The 16,632-nt window shown below is 38.7% G+C and overlaps 1 protein-coding gene across 1 annotated transcript in view; it reads left to right on the top strand.

Annotated features, from left to right (window-relative positions):
* Positions 1-8,889: 8,889 nt before the first annotated feature.
* Positions 8,890-16,632, top strand: part of LOC120515069 (serine/threonine-protein kinase N2-like) — a 130,537-nt gene continuing 122,794 nt past the window's right edge. Inside the window, exon 1 of the mRNA XM_039735792.1 lies at positions 8,890-9,295. Within this exon, the coding sequence (XP_039591726.1) occupies positions 9,275-9,295 (21 nt within the window). The 5' untranslated portion in view covers positions 8,890-9,274. The remainder of the gene's footprint in view (positions 9,296-16,632) is intronic.

The raw sequence follows: 16,632 nt of genomic DNA, 5'->3' as shown, positions 1-16,632 counted from the left end.
AATTTTTTTCCAGATGGTGGGCTGCGACTCGCCTTTTCACGTCGACTTTGATATGTGACCACGACTTTTTTTATTTTGAACACTGTGAGACTTTCTGGACTTTTGAGTGCCTCCACCACACTGTACTACTCCTTCAATTTCCTTTTGTTTCTTATACCACTGCTTAAGCCATCAAATAGTACATTTTCCTTCCAATTCACTGAGCAGAACTTCCATTTTGCATTCGCTCAAATTCTTTGTTTGCTTTTACATTTGTCTTTTAACAAAACACGGAACTGAAGGGGTTATTTATATTGATTTGCATATTCAAATGGGCATAATTCTGGAAGGAGTGGGAGTGGGCTGTAGGCGCATGCATGTGCTTTACATTTCACAATAATTGGGATTTATAAAGGGAAAGTGTGTGAAACTTTGCTTTGCATCTGAACTTTTTTGTGCATACACCATGTTTTAGTGTGAATTCTATGTATGGCATTATACATGAGACCCCAGGTGTGCTACTCTGGTAGCCTGTTGTCATCTGGGAACCACCCCACAAGTTTCTGTTTCGAAAAGTGAATGATAGTTTTCATTAAACAAAAATTTCATTAAACAGATAACATTGTGAAAACTAAAATAACAGTTTCAAATCTTTCAAGCACCATTGTAGTTCCCATCATACCAGGCCATACATACTCAAGTAACTAAGCACACAGTGTACATATACTTACATATTTAGAAAACTCATGTATAGGATACAAACAGTGCTTTTAATATAAGGCTATGTTGGAAAGCTGCAAATAGCAATATTTAAAAGGGTATACAAATCTGCTTTTCAGTGTAGTATATAGGTATGTTCTATGACATTTGCATACCACATTTTGATAACAAGGATGATGAATCCGAAACAAAAATATCTCTCAACAATGTATTTTTACAATAGTGGCAAGAATAGGAGAAAGCAATTTATTGTTTGCATTTCTCAGAAATGACATTTTCTGTTCTTTTTTTCTTTTTTAAATAAAGTGATTAGATTAAAATGTTAAATACTCCACCACATTGAGTCAACAGCCCAACCTTCTACATATAGTTCTATTTGAATACCTTTCCTCTCAGGTGGCTGCTTTCTGCAGTGTCTGATTTGACTGTAAAATGACTGAAACTCCCCTTTGAAATACAGCTTCTATGGCAAAGATTGACCTTTGAGTTACTGATTTACTGGTCACAGAAAACATCGAAGAATTGATTGCTAAAGGCATAAGCTGAACTAATTCTTCACAATTTAAATGGCATATGTACATATACATTTGCAGAGTCGCTTAATTTGTAGTCGGACCTCCTTCTTTGCAAGAATCCACATCTGCATGAAAATGGAGACATAAGTATAAATTGAATTCAGAGTACACAGTATCAAGGTATTGGGACAATCGTTTGGATCGATGGGTAGCAGACTATTTTAATTAGACTGTGGAAGAATCTCACAATGCCCTCACAATGTCAGAATGCCGACATTATCACTTCCCATCTAGGACAGCACTCAACAGAAGCAATATCAATTGAAACAAGGAGCAAGCCAGAGGAATTTCCCCACTATCCTGGTGGGTAGACATTAGGAGACTTGAAAATAATCAGGTTATAAATATAATGACTAGTCGTAGTGTTGCTGCTAGGGCTAGTTGCAGTAAGACTCCTTAGAGGGCCTCAAATACATAACTAATATGCACTGTAAACACTGATTCTATTAAGAGTTGTATGTCATAGAGGATGATGCTCAGTATTGTCCATAACGAAAACTATGTTCGAGCAAAAGGGTATTCATAAGTGCACTTGGCACCGGAAAGCCCTAGGCCATAGGCTGATGATTGATTTCATAGTCATGTCATCATATCTGTATCAGGCAAACCCAAACATATACACTGGGACTGTTTGTCACACAATCTAGTCCAGGAGATCTTCAACTTTCTCCTCCAGACTAATTTCTCTTGCATTCCAAGGGAGGCTGGGGATATTGAACATGAACATGTGTCTTGACTCTACTCTTGAGGTAGCTGCATGGAGCTTCAGAAGTAAAGGCATTGGTGCCTGTTGTGGTGGTAATCCCTAAGGCCAGTAGTGGACACCACCAGAAAAAAGAGAGCTCTCAGACTGAAGAAGGAGGCATTTCAACCTTGATTAGCTTATGGAACTCCAGAGTCGACTGACAGGTACTGACAGGCCAAGCAGAGCACAGCAATGGCAGTGGCGGAAGCAAAAACACAGATATGGGAGGAGTTCAGTGAGGCCATTAAAAATGAATTTCTATTGGCCTCAAAACAATTCTGCAAACTGTCGGGTGACTCAGGAGGGAAACCCATATGGCTTATAACACAGATGGAGTGCTGCTGACCTCACCTGGGTATATAGTCAGACAGTGGAAAAATCACTTTGAGAACACCCTAAATCCCACTGTCACATCTTCCTTTGAGGAAGCAGAGGGACTTGAAGGAGAACTGAGGTAGTTTAAAGAACTCCACGGTGGTAAAGTACCAGGGGTGGATGATTTTCTCTCTGAGTTGTTAAAGGCTCTGGACATTGTTGAGCTATCTTGACTGACACACCTCTTCAACATTGTGTGGAGGCCTGTCTTTAAGAAATGGGACCGGAGGGTGTGTTCAAACTTTAGGGGGAATCATACTCCTAAGCCTCTTTGGGATGGCCTGTTCCAGTGTTCTGGAAAGGAGGATCCAGCTGTCAGTTGAGCCTTACATTCAGGAAGAACAATGCAGATTTCATCCCAGGCGCAAAACACTGGACCAGATTTTTATACTCACAATGATTTTGGAGGGTTCATGAGAGTATGCCCAACCAATCTACATGTGCTTTGGGAACTTGGAAAAAGCATACACAGCTTCCCACGGGGTGTCTTTATGGAGTATTAAGGAGTATGGAATACAAGGCCAGATGTTTCAGACTATTCCGTCCCTGTACAACAACAGTTAAAGCTTGGTTCACAATGCTGGCAGTACAGACTCGTTACTGGTGGATGTAGGACTCTGTTAGGGCTGCCCTTTGTCTTCAGTTCTGTTCATTATTTTATGGAGAGAATTTCTAGACACAGCCAAAGAGTGGAGGGTGTTGGAGTTTTCAGGATCACATCTGTGCTTTTTGCTAATGATGTGGTCGGGCTGACTTCATCAGGCTGTGACCTTAGAAATGCACTGGGATGGGGGGGTTTGTAGCTGAGTGTGAAGTCATCAGGATGAGGATCAGCACCTCCATTTCCAAGGTCATGGTCCTTAGCTGGAAAAGGTTGGTGTCCTCTCCTGGATGGGGATGAGGCGCTGCCACAAGCAGAGGAGTTTAATTATCTCTGGATCTTGTTCTCAAGTAAGGGAAGAAAAGAATGGGATATTGACAGGTGGATATAAGCAGAGTCTGCAGTCATGCAGATATTGTACTGATCAGGTATGGTAAAGAGGGAGCTGAATTAAAAGGCAAAGCTCAAGATTTACGTTCCTACTCCTCACCTAAGGTCATCAGCTGTGGGAAGTGACTGAAAAAACTAGATTGCAGATACTGTATAAGTAGAAGTGAGTTTCACTTCACAGTGTGCCTGGGATCAGCCTTAGAGATAAGGGGAGAAGCCCAGACATTCAGGAGGAGCTCAAAGTAGAGATGCCGCTCCTCTGCATTGAAAGGAACCAGTTGAGGTGGTTTGGGGATCTGATTAGGATGCCTACTGGACACCACTAAGGGGAGGTGTTTCATGCCAGTCCTCCCAGGAGGTAACCTTGGGGCAGACCCAGGACACTCTGGAAAGATTATATCTCTTGGCTGGCCTGGAATGACTCTGTATCTGTATCACCCTGGAGAATAAGGAAGAGGTAGTTGGGAAAATTAATGTCTGGGTATCACTGCTTAGACTATTGCCTCCACAACCTGGACCCAGATAAGCAACAGAAAATGGATAGATAGATGGATGATATGAATGTCCATCAATAACATTTATTTGCCTGGGTTCTGTAACTAACATTACTTTTCAGTTTTTCCAGTTTAGCCCAATATTGTCATGAATATAAAAACATGCCTTGCATAGAAAGAGGAAGATTTCCTCAAAAATCTAAGGAAGGCATCATACTTTACCATTCTTTTTAAATGCCACCATGTACCATGATGTGATATTAGAAAAATGAATAATTCAACTTAGGCCTGAAAAAATACCCAAATATTTCCATCAGTAATTATGAATTGTGTGGCTGTTCAAATTGATTTTTCCTAATCCAAATGTTTTGTGATGTGAAATGGCGGCATAGTCTTTGAGTTTGATACAGCACAGCTCTGAGGAACTAAGCTTAAATTTCAGTCCAATTACCATCTATGTAGAGTCTGTACATTCTCCTTGTATCCACATGGGCTTTCACCAGATGTACAGGTTTCCTCCTGAATCCTAAAGGTATGCTTGAGCTTGTGAGGTTAACTGTCAGCTCAAAAATGGTCCAATATGAGTTAGTGTTGATTGAGGTGCATTGGACTAATACACAGTTCTGATGTTCTTTTTTCCTTGTATCCAATGAGGACAGAGTAATCTCTGCAACCCTTTGTAAGAATAAATGCATTTCAGAAAAGGATGGATAGATAGATGGAAAATATGTATTTTCAAGTGTCCCACATACCAGTGCTTTGAAAGTGAATACTGCAATGATGACTGGCACTTTAGGATGTGACAGTGTAATTCTTCATCTATAGAAAGACTGTCAGAAACACTACACCACATGTAAAGAAATGTATGGCTATACACAAAGAGCACATGAATCCCTTAACTCCTAATATGTTCTTCCATAATGGACTGTAATAGACACTTCTCACTGTCTCATCTGTGGTATGTAAGAAGAGAATGACTCATAGAAGCAGGTTTTAAGCAGAACAAAGAATTAATAAGCATAGCAGTTAAGGAGGGATCAATGTTAATTTTGCATTTCAGGATTTGTAAAACTGGCAATCCTCAAATCTCAATTAGAATTAGGCTTATTTGTGTGGGCAATCTTTTTTAACTGAATTGAAGGAGGAAATGACAAATCATACTGTAACTGTACAGCTCAAATTTACCTTGCAATTTTCACTCAGTGTGTTTTAACTACTGTAGACGATGAACACAAATAATGGCAGTAGCTAAAGATGACAAAGATGGTATATTCCAACAAGTGACTTTAATACAATTTTAGAACCACAGTTGTCATGGCTCAGTTGATGTCTCAGTGTTTTGACACTGATAGCTACATAGAAAGGCTCTGTAATGGTTTAATTGCAGGAACAGAATAAAGGTCATAAACACTTTACAATTTATTTTCTGGTAATTCAATTAAAATTCTCATTTTAACATGCCTATTTAGCAATTTATACTTTGACTACCAAAGGATATGAAATAAATATTTTGGGAAGAACAGAAAAGTTATTTTTAAAAACAGCATTTTGCAATTAAATTAACAGGATTTCTAAATATACATGAAGCTGTTTTATTGAACAGCATGATCCACATCAGAAATACACAAAGGATCCCAAAAAGTGTATTATTAAAAATGATAGCTTCTAGTAATGTGAGACAATCCCATGGAAAAGGATGATCAGACACTATGTGTAGGAAAAACAAAACAATGATGCTCCTGATTAACAACATGAATAATGAGTTCAGGGTTACTTTTAACATAGAATTGCTGCTGTAAATACTAGTGACCTCACAGTACCACAGAGTGACATAGAGCGCAGGACTGGGAGAAAGTTGAGGGCACAGACAATAATGAAACAAAATGAATAAATATTCCAGCACATTGTGCTGGTGGAGTCAAAATCAACAGGATGGATAAGCCCTGGCAGTTTGAACTCTATCGTCTACAATTGGGACCATCATAACACCAGTACAAGATGAGATGTGAGCAGGGGTGGAGAAACAGAATATCAGGAGGATGGTTGAGATACAGCAGTAGGGAACATTGATGAGATCTAAACAGACCATGGCCTACAAAAGTTTGTGGTCTGACCTCTGGCAGGCTGTCTTTATCATATTAAATTCATGACTGCATCAGTCAAATCAGTCTCTGAAGCCATCCCCGATTCAGCAACCCACTTCTGCTGGGGTAAGCTGCTTCTTATGTCTCCAAAAGGCTACACTGACGAAAATTCTCAGCTCATATCCAAGAACCTTGTTGGAAAGTCCTACCACTGGTATCATAAGCAGATGCTGAAATTAGTGGCAAGCACTATTTATAGTGCCAACAGGCATAATGGCCAACACAATGGCTGTGCAGTAAAAGGAATTGTTCTCAGACCCTTCTTACTCATGGGACACAACCTTAAGCTTGATCAGTCGTGGAAGGGTCACCTGGGAGAGGGTGTCTGATGTGGAAAGACCCTAGTGACCCTATGTTATAGACGATTTACAGTATATGTCAGCTACCATATTTTCTTTCAACTTCAGTAATGGCCAATGTTTTTTTTTTTTTTCTAAATGGAGCCCAGACCCCACAATTCTGGTTTTCAGGCTTTCTAGGGGGTCCAGAGGGTTGACTAAAGGCCCCACAACACCAAAGAGCCCTTGTATATTACTGTTTCTGTAGATGTCTCTAACTAGTGTATTGCTACATTGATAGTTACAAACCATGATTCAGAAGATGTCTAAAACCAGCACATAGATTGTTACATATGCCATGTACATACTGCATAGCTATCACTTTTCTGTCTCTCTCTCTCTCTCTCTCTCTAATTAGTACATAGATCAAAAGGGAAAGATATGTCACCATTCTGTAAACGTACCTGTCTGGCTTGTGTATGTGACATCAAGTGCCTGTGGGTTAACACCACTCAGGGCTATGCTTAGAATTCCAAACTCTTGACATACTTGCCTGGACACAAGTTTGCCACAAAGAGTATTTATTGTGTGAAACTCTTACTACAGTAATTGTTTTCCACACCACAATACTCATTTCTCCAGCACCAGTTTCTTTGTCACTCTCTCACTTCTTGTCCATGCCTCTCGTAAGCATCGTCCACCTCCTTCTTACTTTGGCTGCCCAAGTTAAGGCAGGCAGCTCCTTATACATAAAATCCAGGAGTATTTCCGGTGTCCCAAAGCTGTGACCCAGGAGTCCGACAAAGTGGGCTCACTAGTCTTTTCCCTGGCAACACCCATGGAACCCAATAGGGCAGAGGCAGCGAACTACAATTCCCAGTGTGCCCTTAGGGAATACATGGTGGAACAGTCACCCAGGGGGCTGCCATCTAGTGGCTCTGGGGAGACAATGGCCCAATTAAGCTGCCTTCACCTATCTTTCCATGCCATTGGCGTTCTGGCCAGGTAAGGATTTCAGCACAGCTACATTAAGAATGCTAGTCCTCACATGAAGTCCTTCACAATATATGCTGTATACAAACATACTTGTTAATCTCATGAAAAAAATACAAGAGAGGTTAAGCATACAATGTCTGGGCTATTAAGACATGTATTTAATTAACACTATATACATGTACAGAAAATGTTTGTGATGTAGCTGTTTCCATTCCTTTGTCATGGATTCATTATCCTCACTATGTATAAGCCCCATCCAAGGATGGATCCCAACTTGCGTCCATCACTGATAGATTGGATAATGACTGACTGAATGATAGATAGATTTAACAATTCTAGAGATGTCTCTAACCAGCAGAATATTGTCACAAGAATGTCACAATGCTTTGTGTAGGAATTACCTTTTCTTTCCAGAGACAAGATATATGTTTATGTTTCCCCTCTTTGATACCCACCCCTGATAAATCCGAATACATGATATGACATCAAAGGATACTGAGTTTATCAGTTTACTGAAAAAGGCTTCCACTTGTAAGTATTAATAGCTGGGGGAAGTCCACAGTAGACAGTGATCATTCAGGCTCTATTGCTTTCAAAGTCACCATGTGCGTCCTCGGGCAAGCAAATTGTCTTATACCAGATATGATATCACAGAGTTCACTTTTCAGATTAAGGCACTAAAGCCTATATGATACTTCCATTATTTTTTGTTTATAAAAGTATCCACTTTCTTTCTACAGTAGAATCCTCCTTATTTAAAGGTTTAATTCTCCTTTCCTCCCAGTGAACTGCTGCCACTTAAACATAATATAGCCCTGTCCAGTAAATGAAAAGCTTATTTTCTTTTAACCTCAGTAATGGCCAGTGTTTTTTTAACGGAGCCCAGACCCCACAATTTTAATTTTCAGGCTTTCTAGAGGCCCAGAGGGTTGACTACAGGCCCCACAACACCAAAGACCCTTCCTATTTTACACCTTGTATATTACTGTTCTGTAGATGCCTCTAACTAGTGTATTGCTACATTGACAGTTACAAGCCATGATTCAGAAGATATCTAAAATCAGCACATAGATTGTTACATACGCCATGTACATACAGACATAGCTTTTCTGTCTTATCTCTCTCTAATTAGCACATAGATCGGAAGAGAAAGATATGTCACCATTCTGTAAACGTCTGTTATATAGACTCTCTCAGGATGTTTCCAACAATCACATAAATAGATGTCACAATTCTTTAAAGTTATCTAGCTAGCATATAGGTAGGTAGATAACAATATTTTATATATATTTCTAGCCAGAGCCTAGATCATTAGTAGACTGATTACATGTGTACTGAAACAATGAAATTTAGAAACATTCTTTCGATTGTTTAACCTTACAAGTCTGTGCATTCCATTTCTCAACGGCTCCCCCCACACATAATGAATATGTATCCATATGTTAAACAGCGTGTCATACCTCACTGTGCTGGTGCCGTGTACAGAAAAATTGCCGAAGTGTTCTGTATCCACGCGGTTAACGCGTTTTCGACGAGTATGGAGTTTCAGTGTAGCACAGTGTGCCTACAACGAAGCCAAGTCAGCAGTCACGTGATCGGGAATGTATGAATCGAGTCGACTCGCCAAGGATCAGGAGTAAGCAGGCTGAGCGTCATCTAGAGACAGCAAGAGCAAGCAAGCCGTCGATGAGCGGCTCCCGAGGGCGGGGGTTGGCGAGCTAAACTAACATTAACCTCCGCCTCTGGTTCGCATTTCACTGAAATATTGCATTAAAACTCATTGACGTTGAGAAAAGATAGAAAGAAAATGGCCAGTCCAGGATTTCCAGACTGATCTTCCAAGGGAAGGCAGAAGTTTGCGATGTTTTTCCCTTGAACCCGCGGTGGATTCGGAGCTCGGCGTGAACTTTCGCAGCTTTTTCCCCCCAACTCCTCATTTTCACTGCACCGTGAGTTTAATTCAAAGTTGGAGTTAAGATGGCGACCGATTCCGTGCAGGTAAGGAAACTTGACTGGTACATTTTTCTCGCCGCACACGCTTCGTAAAGTTTAGATGTGTGTGTGTTTTTATTTTTTTAAGTAAACATAAAAGTATTTGCCCAGCCGTGAATGAAAAGTTAAGAGGATACAATGAACTGTTTGCTTTTCTACATGTATGTTTATTTATTTATTTAGTGGGGGTGGCGGTGTGTGTTTCGTGAGGGGAGGGGGTCCTTGCGAATTTCCAGGCAGTTGTCTGGGACGTAGGGATCGAGGCCTGGAAAAAAAACAAGTAGCTAGTGATCCAACTGTTGCTCCTTAAAGCGAAATCACCCTTTGTGCGCGGTGCTGTACTTCACAGCAGTCGAAACTCGCAACACGGAGAATGATTTCGACACGGTGAATGGGTGAAGGAATTTCTTCTTAAAATAATAACAACACGAAGGTGCCTTTAGGGAACTTTTCCGCTTGTCGTGTCTGGTTTGTTATTAAGCTGGCGAACAATGCCATCCTCTCGCTTTGGAAAGCCTCTTGGTTTCCACTAAATAAATCCTGCCCTTTGGAGTTTGACGCACAAGTAAATAATGCCCGTGAATGCCAGTTTGTTAGGCATTTTCGAAAGCTCTCTTGAATAAGCGCATGTAACTAGCCAAAGCTTTTGGACAGAATCCCATTTCAGCAGACCGCAGACCCGACTTCCCAGTGTGTTGTGCTCACCTCCTTAAGAGGATTTCTGTAAATACAGTCTTTGAACAGTCTGCTAAAACTGTGTCCCGTGTGTCTTTATATAAGTATTCTCCGAACTGTAAGCCTTTACGTATCTCGCACTTGTGTGTTGTCAAAAACAAGTGGTTATTAATAAAGTGTTTTAGCAGCGATATGCAGGACAGCTCATCGCACTTTGAGTACTGTCAATACTATCATTGGGTCACTGTTACATTCCGACACCCCCTTTGTGAAGTAAGGGAAAGAGTCCAGAGACTTTATAATCGTTCAATCAATGGGCGCGGTGATATTATTTATGTCAAGGGAGTGCGACCTTGTTACGTGAACCCTTGTCACTCTGGTGTAGCAATTTACAGCGCGCGCTGTGACTCCGTTTCATTTAGAACTTTGACATTCTCCTCCTGTCATTCCGGCGAGGACAGGATTATTGTGCAGAGGTACAAATGACAACTTTGCTTTGGCGTCATGTTCTTAGATTTTTTTCTGAGAGAGTTTAAGGTTTAATCTGAGACAGACTCCTCGAATTATATTGCCGATACTTAACATGTACAACAATTTTTCAGATTTCTGCTATCTGTAAACATGGCATGGATCTAGTCTAGTCGCTGTCTTCATATTACTTCAAGTCAGTCTACCCTTTTCAAGGAGGCTGCCGCTGCATTTCCTTCCACTTTTGGTAACTTGATTTTTTTTTTTTTTTGCATATCTCCTTTTAATAAGATGGTAGATGGTTTACTCTTGCTCACACATAAATTGGTAATAGTTCAGCCCCTCTAAATTCCAGTAATTTTTTTAACCTAATTTTGAAAATGTCAGTGTTTTTTTCTTCCCACCTCCATTGTTGAGTTAGTGTACTAAATACAAGGTTAATCTTCAGTGATGTTTTACTAGTATTATCTGAATGATACATGAGCAGGTAATCAAGATGAACATTTTTATTTTGATAGTTTTTAGAATTGGCAAAAGTCCTATAAAATCTGGAAATAATTTCTTAAGAGTTGAAGCATCATGGGCATGTTATGCCAATGAGTTTTGACCTTTTTAATGCCAGTTATTTTCTGTATACTTATTTTCAGTAATCAAAATTCTAATTTTAATTCGTGTTAACTCCGGTTTCACAGATTTGCATTAGGTTTCCTCCCAGATTCCCAAATTTCCAATATTTTAGATAAAGGAAGACATTACATTTTAAACTGGCTTGTCCTATGCCTGCGCTCAAAGAGAAAGCAGGAATAACTAGAGAATAAACATCAATAGTGCAGTGGTTGTAGTTATTCACTTATTCAAAATATTTTTTCCTTTTTTATATTTATAACAGTAAAATTGAACCATTGTTTGGCTTATTGTTGCTTGTTTCAGTCTCCTAAAAACATTCAATATTACAGGTGCCGGTCATAAAATTAGAATATCATGACAAAGTTGATTTATTTCAGTAATTCCATTCAAAAAGTGAAACTTGTATATTAGATTCATTCATTACACACAGACTGATGCATTTCAAATGTTTTTCTTTTAAATTTGATGATTATAACTGACAACTAATTAAAGTCCCAAATTCAATATCTCGGAAAATTAGAATATCAATTAAGACCAATGAAAAAAGGATTTTTAGAAATGTTGGCCAACTGAAAAGTATGAGCATGTACAGCACTCAATATTTAGTTGGGGCTCCTTTGGCCTGGATTACTGCAGCAATGCGGCGTGGCATGGAGTCAATCAGTCTGTGGCACTGCTCAGGTGTTATGAGAGCCCATGTTGCTCTGATAGTGGCCTTCAGCTCTTCTGAATTGTTGGGTCTGGCGTATTGCATCTTCCTCTTCACAATACCCCATAGATTTTCTATGGGGTTAAGGTCAGGCGAGTTTGCTGGCCAATCAAGAACAGGGATACCATGGTCCTTAAACCAGGTACTGGTAGTTTTGGCACTTTGTGCAGGTGCCAGGTCCTGTTGGAAAATGAAATCTGCATCTCCATAAAGCTCGTCAGCAGCAGGAAGCATGAAGTGCTCTAAAACGTCCTGGTAGACGGCTGCGTTGACCTTGGACCTCAGAAAATACAATGGACCAACACCAGCAGATGACATTTCACCCCAAACCATCACTGACTGTGGAAACTTTACACTGGACCTCAAGCAAGCGTGGATTCTGTGCCTCTCCTCTCTTCCTCCAGACTCTGGGACCTTGATTTCCAAAGGAAATGCAAAATTTACTTTCATCAGAGAACATAACTTTGGACCACACAGCAGCAGTCCAGACGAGACGCTTCTGACGCTGTCTCTTGTTCAAGAGTGGCTTGACACAAGGAATGCGACAGCTGAAACCCATGTCTTGCATAGTCTGTGCGTGGTGGTTCTTGAAGCACTGACTCCAGCTGCAGTCCACTCTTTGTGAATCTCCCCCACAGTTTTGAATGGGTTTTGTTTCACAATCCTCTCCAGGGTGCTGTCATCCCTATTGCTTGTACACTTTTTTCCTACCACATCTTGTCCTTCTTTTGCCTCTCTATTAATGTGCTTGGACACAGAGCTCTGTGAACAGCCAGCCTCTTTAGCAAGACCTTTTGTGTCTTGCCCTCCTTATGCAAGGTGTCAATGGTCGTCTTTTGGACAATTGTCAAGTCGGCAGTCTTCCCCATGATTGTGTAGCCTACAGAACTAGACTTGGAGACCATTTTAAAGGCTTTTGCAGGTGTTTTGAGTTAATTAGCTGATTAGAGTGTGACACCAGGTGTCTTCAATATTGAACCTTTTCACAATATTCTAATCTTCCCAGATACTGAATTTGGGACTTTCATTAGTTGTCAGCTATAATCATCAAAATTTAAAATAAATAAACTTTTGAAATACATCAGTCTGTGTGTAATGAATGAATCTAATGTACAAGTTTCACTTTTTGAATGGAATTACTGAAATAAATCAACTTTGTCATGATATTCTAATTTTATGACCGGCACCTGTAGATTAGAGTTGCCACAGAGCATGCGCCATCAACAGATCTAGTTAATATGGAGGCATCCATAGAAAAGAAACACTTGAAAGCTTTAAAGCAGGCTTGCCACCACAACAAATAGACAGCCAATTGCTGCAACTGCTGAGTTGTGGAAGGCAGCTGCCGAAGTGAAATTTATAGACACTCAATGTTAAGATGAAAATTAATAGAGTCGCATCAATTAGGTAGTTCCGCACACCTGAGCAAGCAAGCTGCAGGCCTTAATCTTCATCAGTAGTACTTCTGCTGTTGCATAACCAGTTGATCTCCCTCTCCATGGAGAATTCCATAAAGCACCTACAATAATAAGGGATTTTCATAGGTTCTTTCTACAAAGTTGTTGCAATGAATTTTTTTTTAATACTCCTGGTCTATTTGGACTATTCATACTGCCAGAATTGCTAGCTCAATATGTGATCTATTGGCTTAGGAGAAGCAGACTATAGCCATTTTCCTGCTCAGTAATAGGTGTGTATGTACATGGCTAAAGGAAAAAAGTGTAATCTATTCTGTTCCATCCCCGACTCCCAAAAGAAAAATCTGTGCAATCATTTTTAATGTATCAGAATCATACATTTTCAATTTTACTTGGAAATGAATAACAGTTCCCTCTGTGCATTTAAAAAAAATTAAAATGACAGAGAGAAAGAGGTAAACAATAATCTAAGTGGCATATTTCATATCCCAGAAAAGTTGGTTTGGTTTATTTATTTGGCATTTCAAGAAAGCTTAACAGTGTTTTTAATTACATTGCAAGGGCTAGTTTTAATTATTTACTCCTCACATTAGATATTAGTGGAACTGAACCTATTTTATTTACAGCTGTGACCACCATTCTGCTTTAAATTACTATATCAAGGAGGTATGTTGAGAAGAGCAACTAAGTGCGTCTCTGAGCTAAAAGGTCATGTCCTTTCCTCTGAAAGGCAAATGTCATTTTAAATCTCTTCAGTGTTGAGAAGGCTAGATTTTTCTAAATATCCAAAGGCAATGATTAAAATTGAAAAATTAGAAATGGTTTGGTTTAAAGGAAAATCACTTACTAAAGGGCATCAGTAGAAATTAAGGAGAAGTACATTTAAAATGGAAGGCAGGAAGGAGTGTGAGAATCTCACATTATCAAGTCATGTATTTGAAGCTCAAATACTTTCAGCTTTTAAAAAGTGCCTAGATAAGATTTTGCGACATCTTGGGGATAACCAGATTAGCCTGGCTGGAGGAATGGTCTCGCCTAATTTTTCAAACTTTTTATGTTGTTATTCCAGTACTCCTCCTCATTAATGAGAGGAAAACAAAGAAATGTATGTGTGTATGTATGTATGTGCTACAGTTGTTTACATTCTGGGCTTTAATTTCATTTATGGTTTAGGGATTTCCCTTTATTGCAGAAGCTTGGGGTGGGGGGTATATTGGTTTGAGGAGCTTTCAGCCTAGTGAATATAAGAAACCATATCATAGACTACTTATTTTGCTACATGCGCATACAAAATATCTTCTAACATTTTCTGTGCAGTAACTGAAAGATAATGTTCGAATTTTTGCTTTTAGTATTTATGCACTTTTAGATCATTGCCATGATAAATTGGTATATACCAAAATAATTCAGAATATTTTCATCAACACAATTTCTTTAACACTTCAATATTAATAACCTCCTTTTCATATCAGTAAATCACCTTGTCAGGTTTGTAATATTTTCTTTTGTGAGATTTATGTATGCTTTGGTGTACAAGAGATAACTGCAACAACAACAGCATTTATTTATATAGCACATTTTCATACAAACAGTAGCTCAAAGTGCTTTACATATTAAAGAATAGAAAAATGAAAGACACAATTATAAAACAAAATAAATCAACATTAATTAACATCGAATAAGAGTAAGGTTCAATGGCCAGGGGGGACAGAAAAAACAAACTCCAGACGGCTAGAGAAAAAATAAAATCTGTAGGGATTCCAGACCATGAGACCGCCCAGTCCCCTCTGGGCATTCTACCTAACATAAATGAAACAGTCCTCTTTGGATTTAGGATTCTCACGGAAGGGCTTGATGATGATGATGGTCACGTAGACTTCTGCCTTTTAATCCGTCCATCATTGTTGGAGCATCATGAAGCTTTGAGTAGGTGGTGGTGGCGCAGGTGTACTTTTTCCACCGGATATCGATATATAAGATGGAGCGAGATTATTTAAGGCTTTATAAACCATAAGCAGAATTTTAAAGTCAATCCTGAATGACGCAGGTAACCAGTGTAGTGACATTAAAACTGGAGAAATGTGTTCAGATTTTCTTTTCCTAGTTAGGATTCTAGCAGCTGCATTCTGCACTAGTTGCAAATGATTTATATCTTTTTTGGGTAGTCCTGAGAGGAGTGCGTTACAGTAATCTAGTCGACTGAAAACAAATGCGTGAAACTGCTGGTTAGTAATGCTTACTGAAGATTAGTGCTGGGCGATTTGACCAAAATTCTATATCGCAGTATTTTTTAAAATTATACCGGTTTCATGGTATTCAAGGTATTTTTTTTTCCCCATACATGAGTGGATGTTGACCACATTTTCCACTGCACTTACTGCAGTAGACTGGCTAAGAGTAACCTATTCCACTGTCATGATCATAGTACATTGTACAAAAAAACATTTTAATGTGCACACAAGTATTAATACAGGTTTGCATGGCCCCATAAAGTGATAGTTTTCAAGGGGGTGGCACTAATGAAGAGAAGGAATCATACTGTATGACAGATGCAGTCAAAATATAGAACCACCTTATTGAACAAATTTTGCAAACAACTTAAACTAATTTTGACAACATATTTTCAACCATCCAAAGAGGCATTTAGACAGTAAAATATCCAGAGGTGCTTGTCAAAAGTTGTATTACACTTAACATGTCTTAGAAAAGGAATAAATAGTAAATATTTTTTGTAAACCAACTACACTTTCTGTTAATGTTAGCAGTCCCTGTCCACTAACACTTTAAAGTAACTTTTTAAACTACTTTACCATCATTAAACTGCATACTATTTAAACCAATTAAATAATAACAATAAAATAATTAGTATTATTACTGCATTACACAGTAGGGCTGTGCGATATGACCAAAATCTTATATCCCGATATTTCATTTCATATCCCAATATCACGATATAGTACATTTTCTTTGTATTCAGTGAATAGTTTATATAATCACCACTCCTTTTTTTTTCATTTAAATTAAAAATCAAAAATGAGAAGTACTCAACTTGTAATTATTTCTGTTCTTTTATTTAGAACATTTGAGCAAATGTTTGACTTAGAATGTAAACATAAAATGTTAATGTATCAAATATAAAACACTTTTCAATAACAAATTACTAAAGGCCCATTATAAAATACTGCTATATAAAATGCCTGACATAAACAAAATGTGAACTGTAGCAGCAATAACTCTCACAACATATATTAAATATAAAAGGATCAAAGCACTAACAACTAAACTATATAAGGCCAATAAACCCTTTAAACAAAATAAACACAAGTCTAACATTAACTGTCAAAACCAAATGTAAACATTGTACTTCAAACTGTAGCAGCAATAAGGCTTATGACAAAAATATATTAAATATATAATATTAAATATAATATTTTTTAGGCTACATT

Source organism: Polypterus senegalus, chromosome 14 (assembly GCF_016835505.1).
Source record: "Polypterus senegalus isolate Bchr_013 chromosome 14, ASM1683550v1, whole genome shotgun sequence".
Classification (NCBI taxonomy): Eukaryota; Metazoa; Chordata; class Cladistia; order Polypteriformes; family Polypteridae; genus Polypterus; species Polypterus senegalus.
The sequence above is the reverse complement of the archived record's forward strand: the minus strand, read 5'-3'. Positions and strand labels throughout refer to the sequence as shown.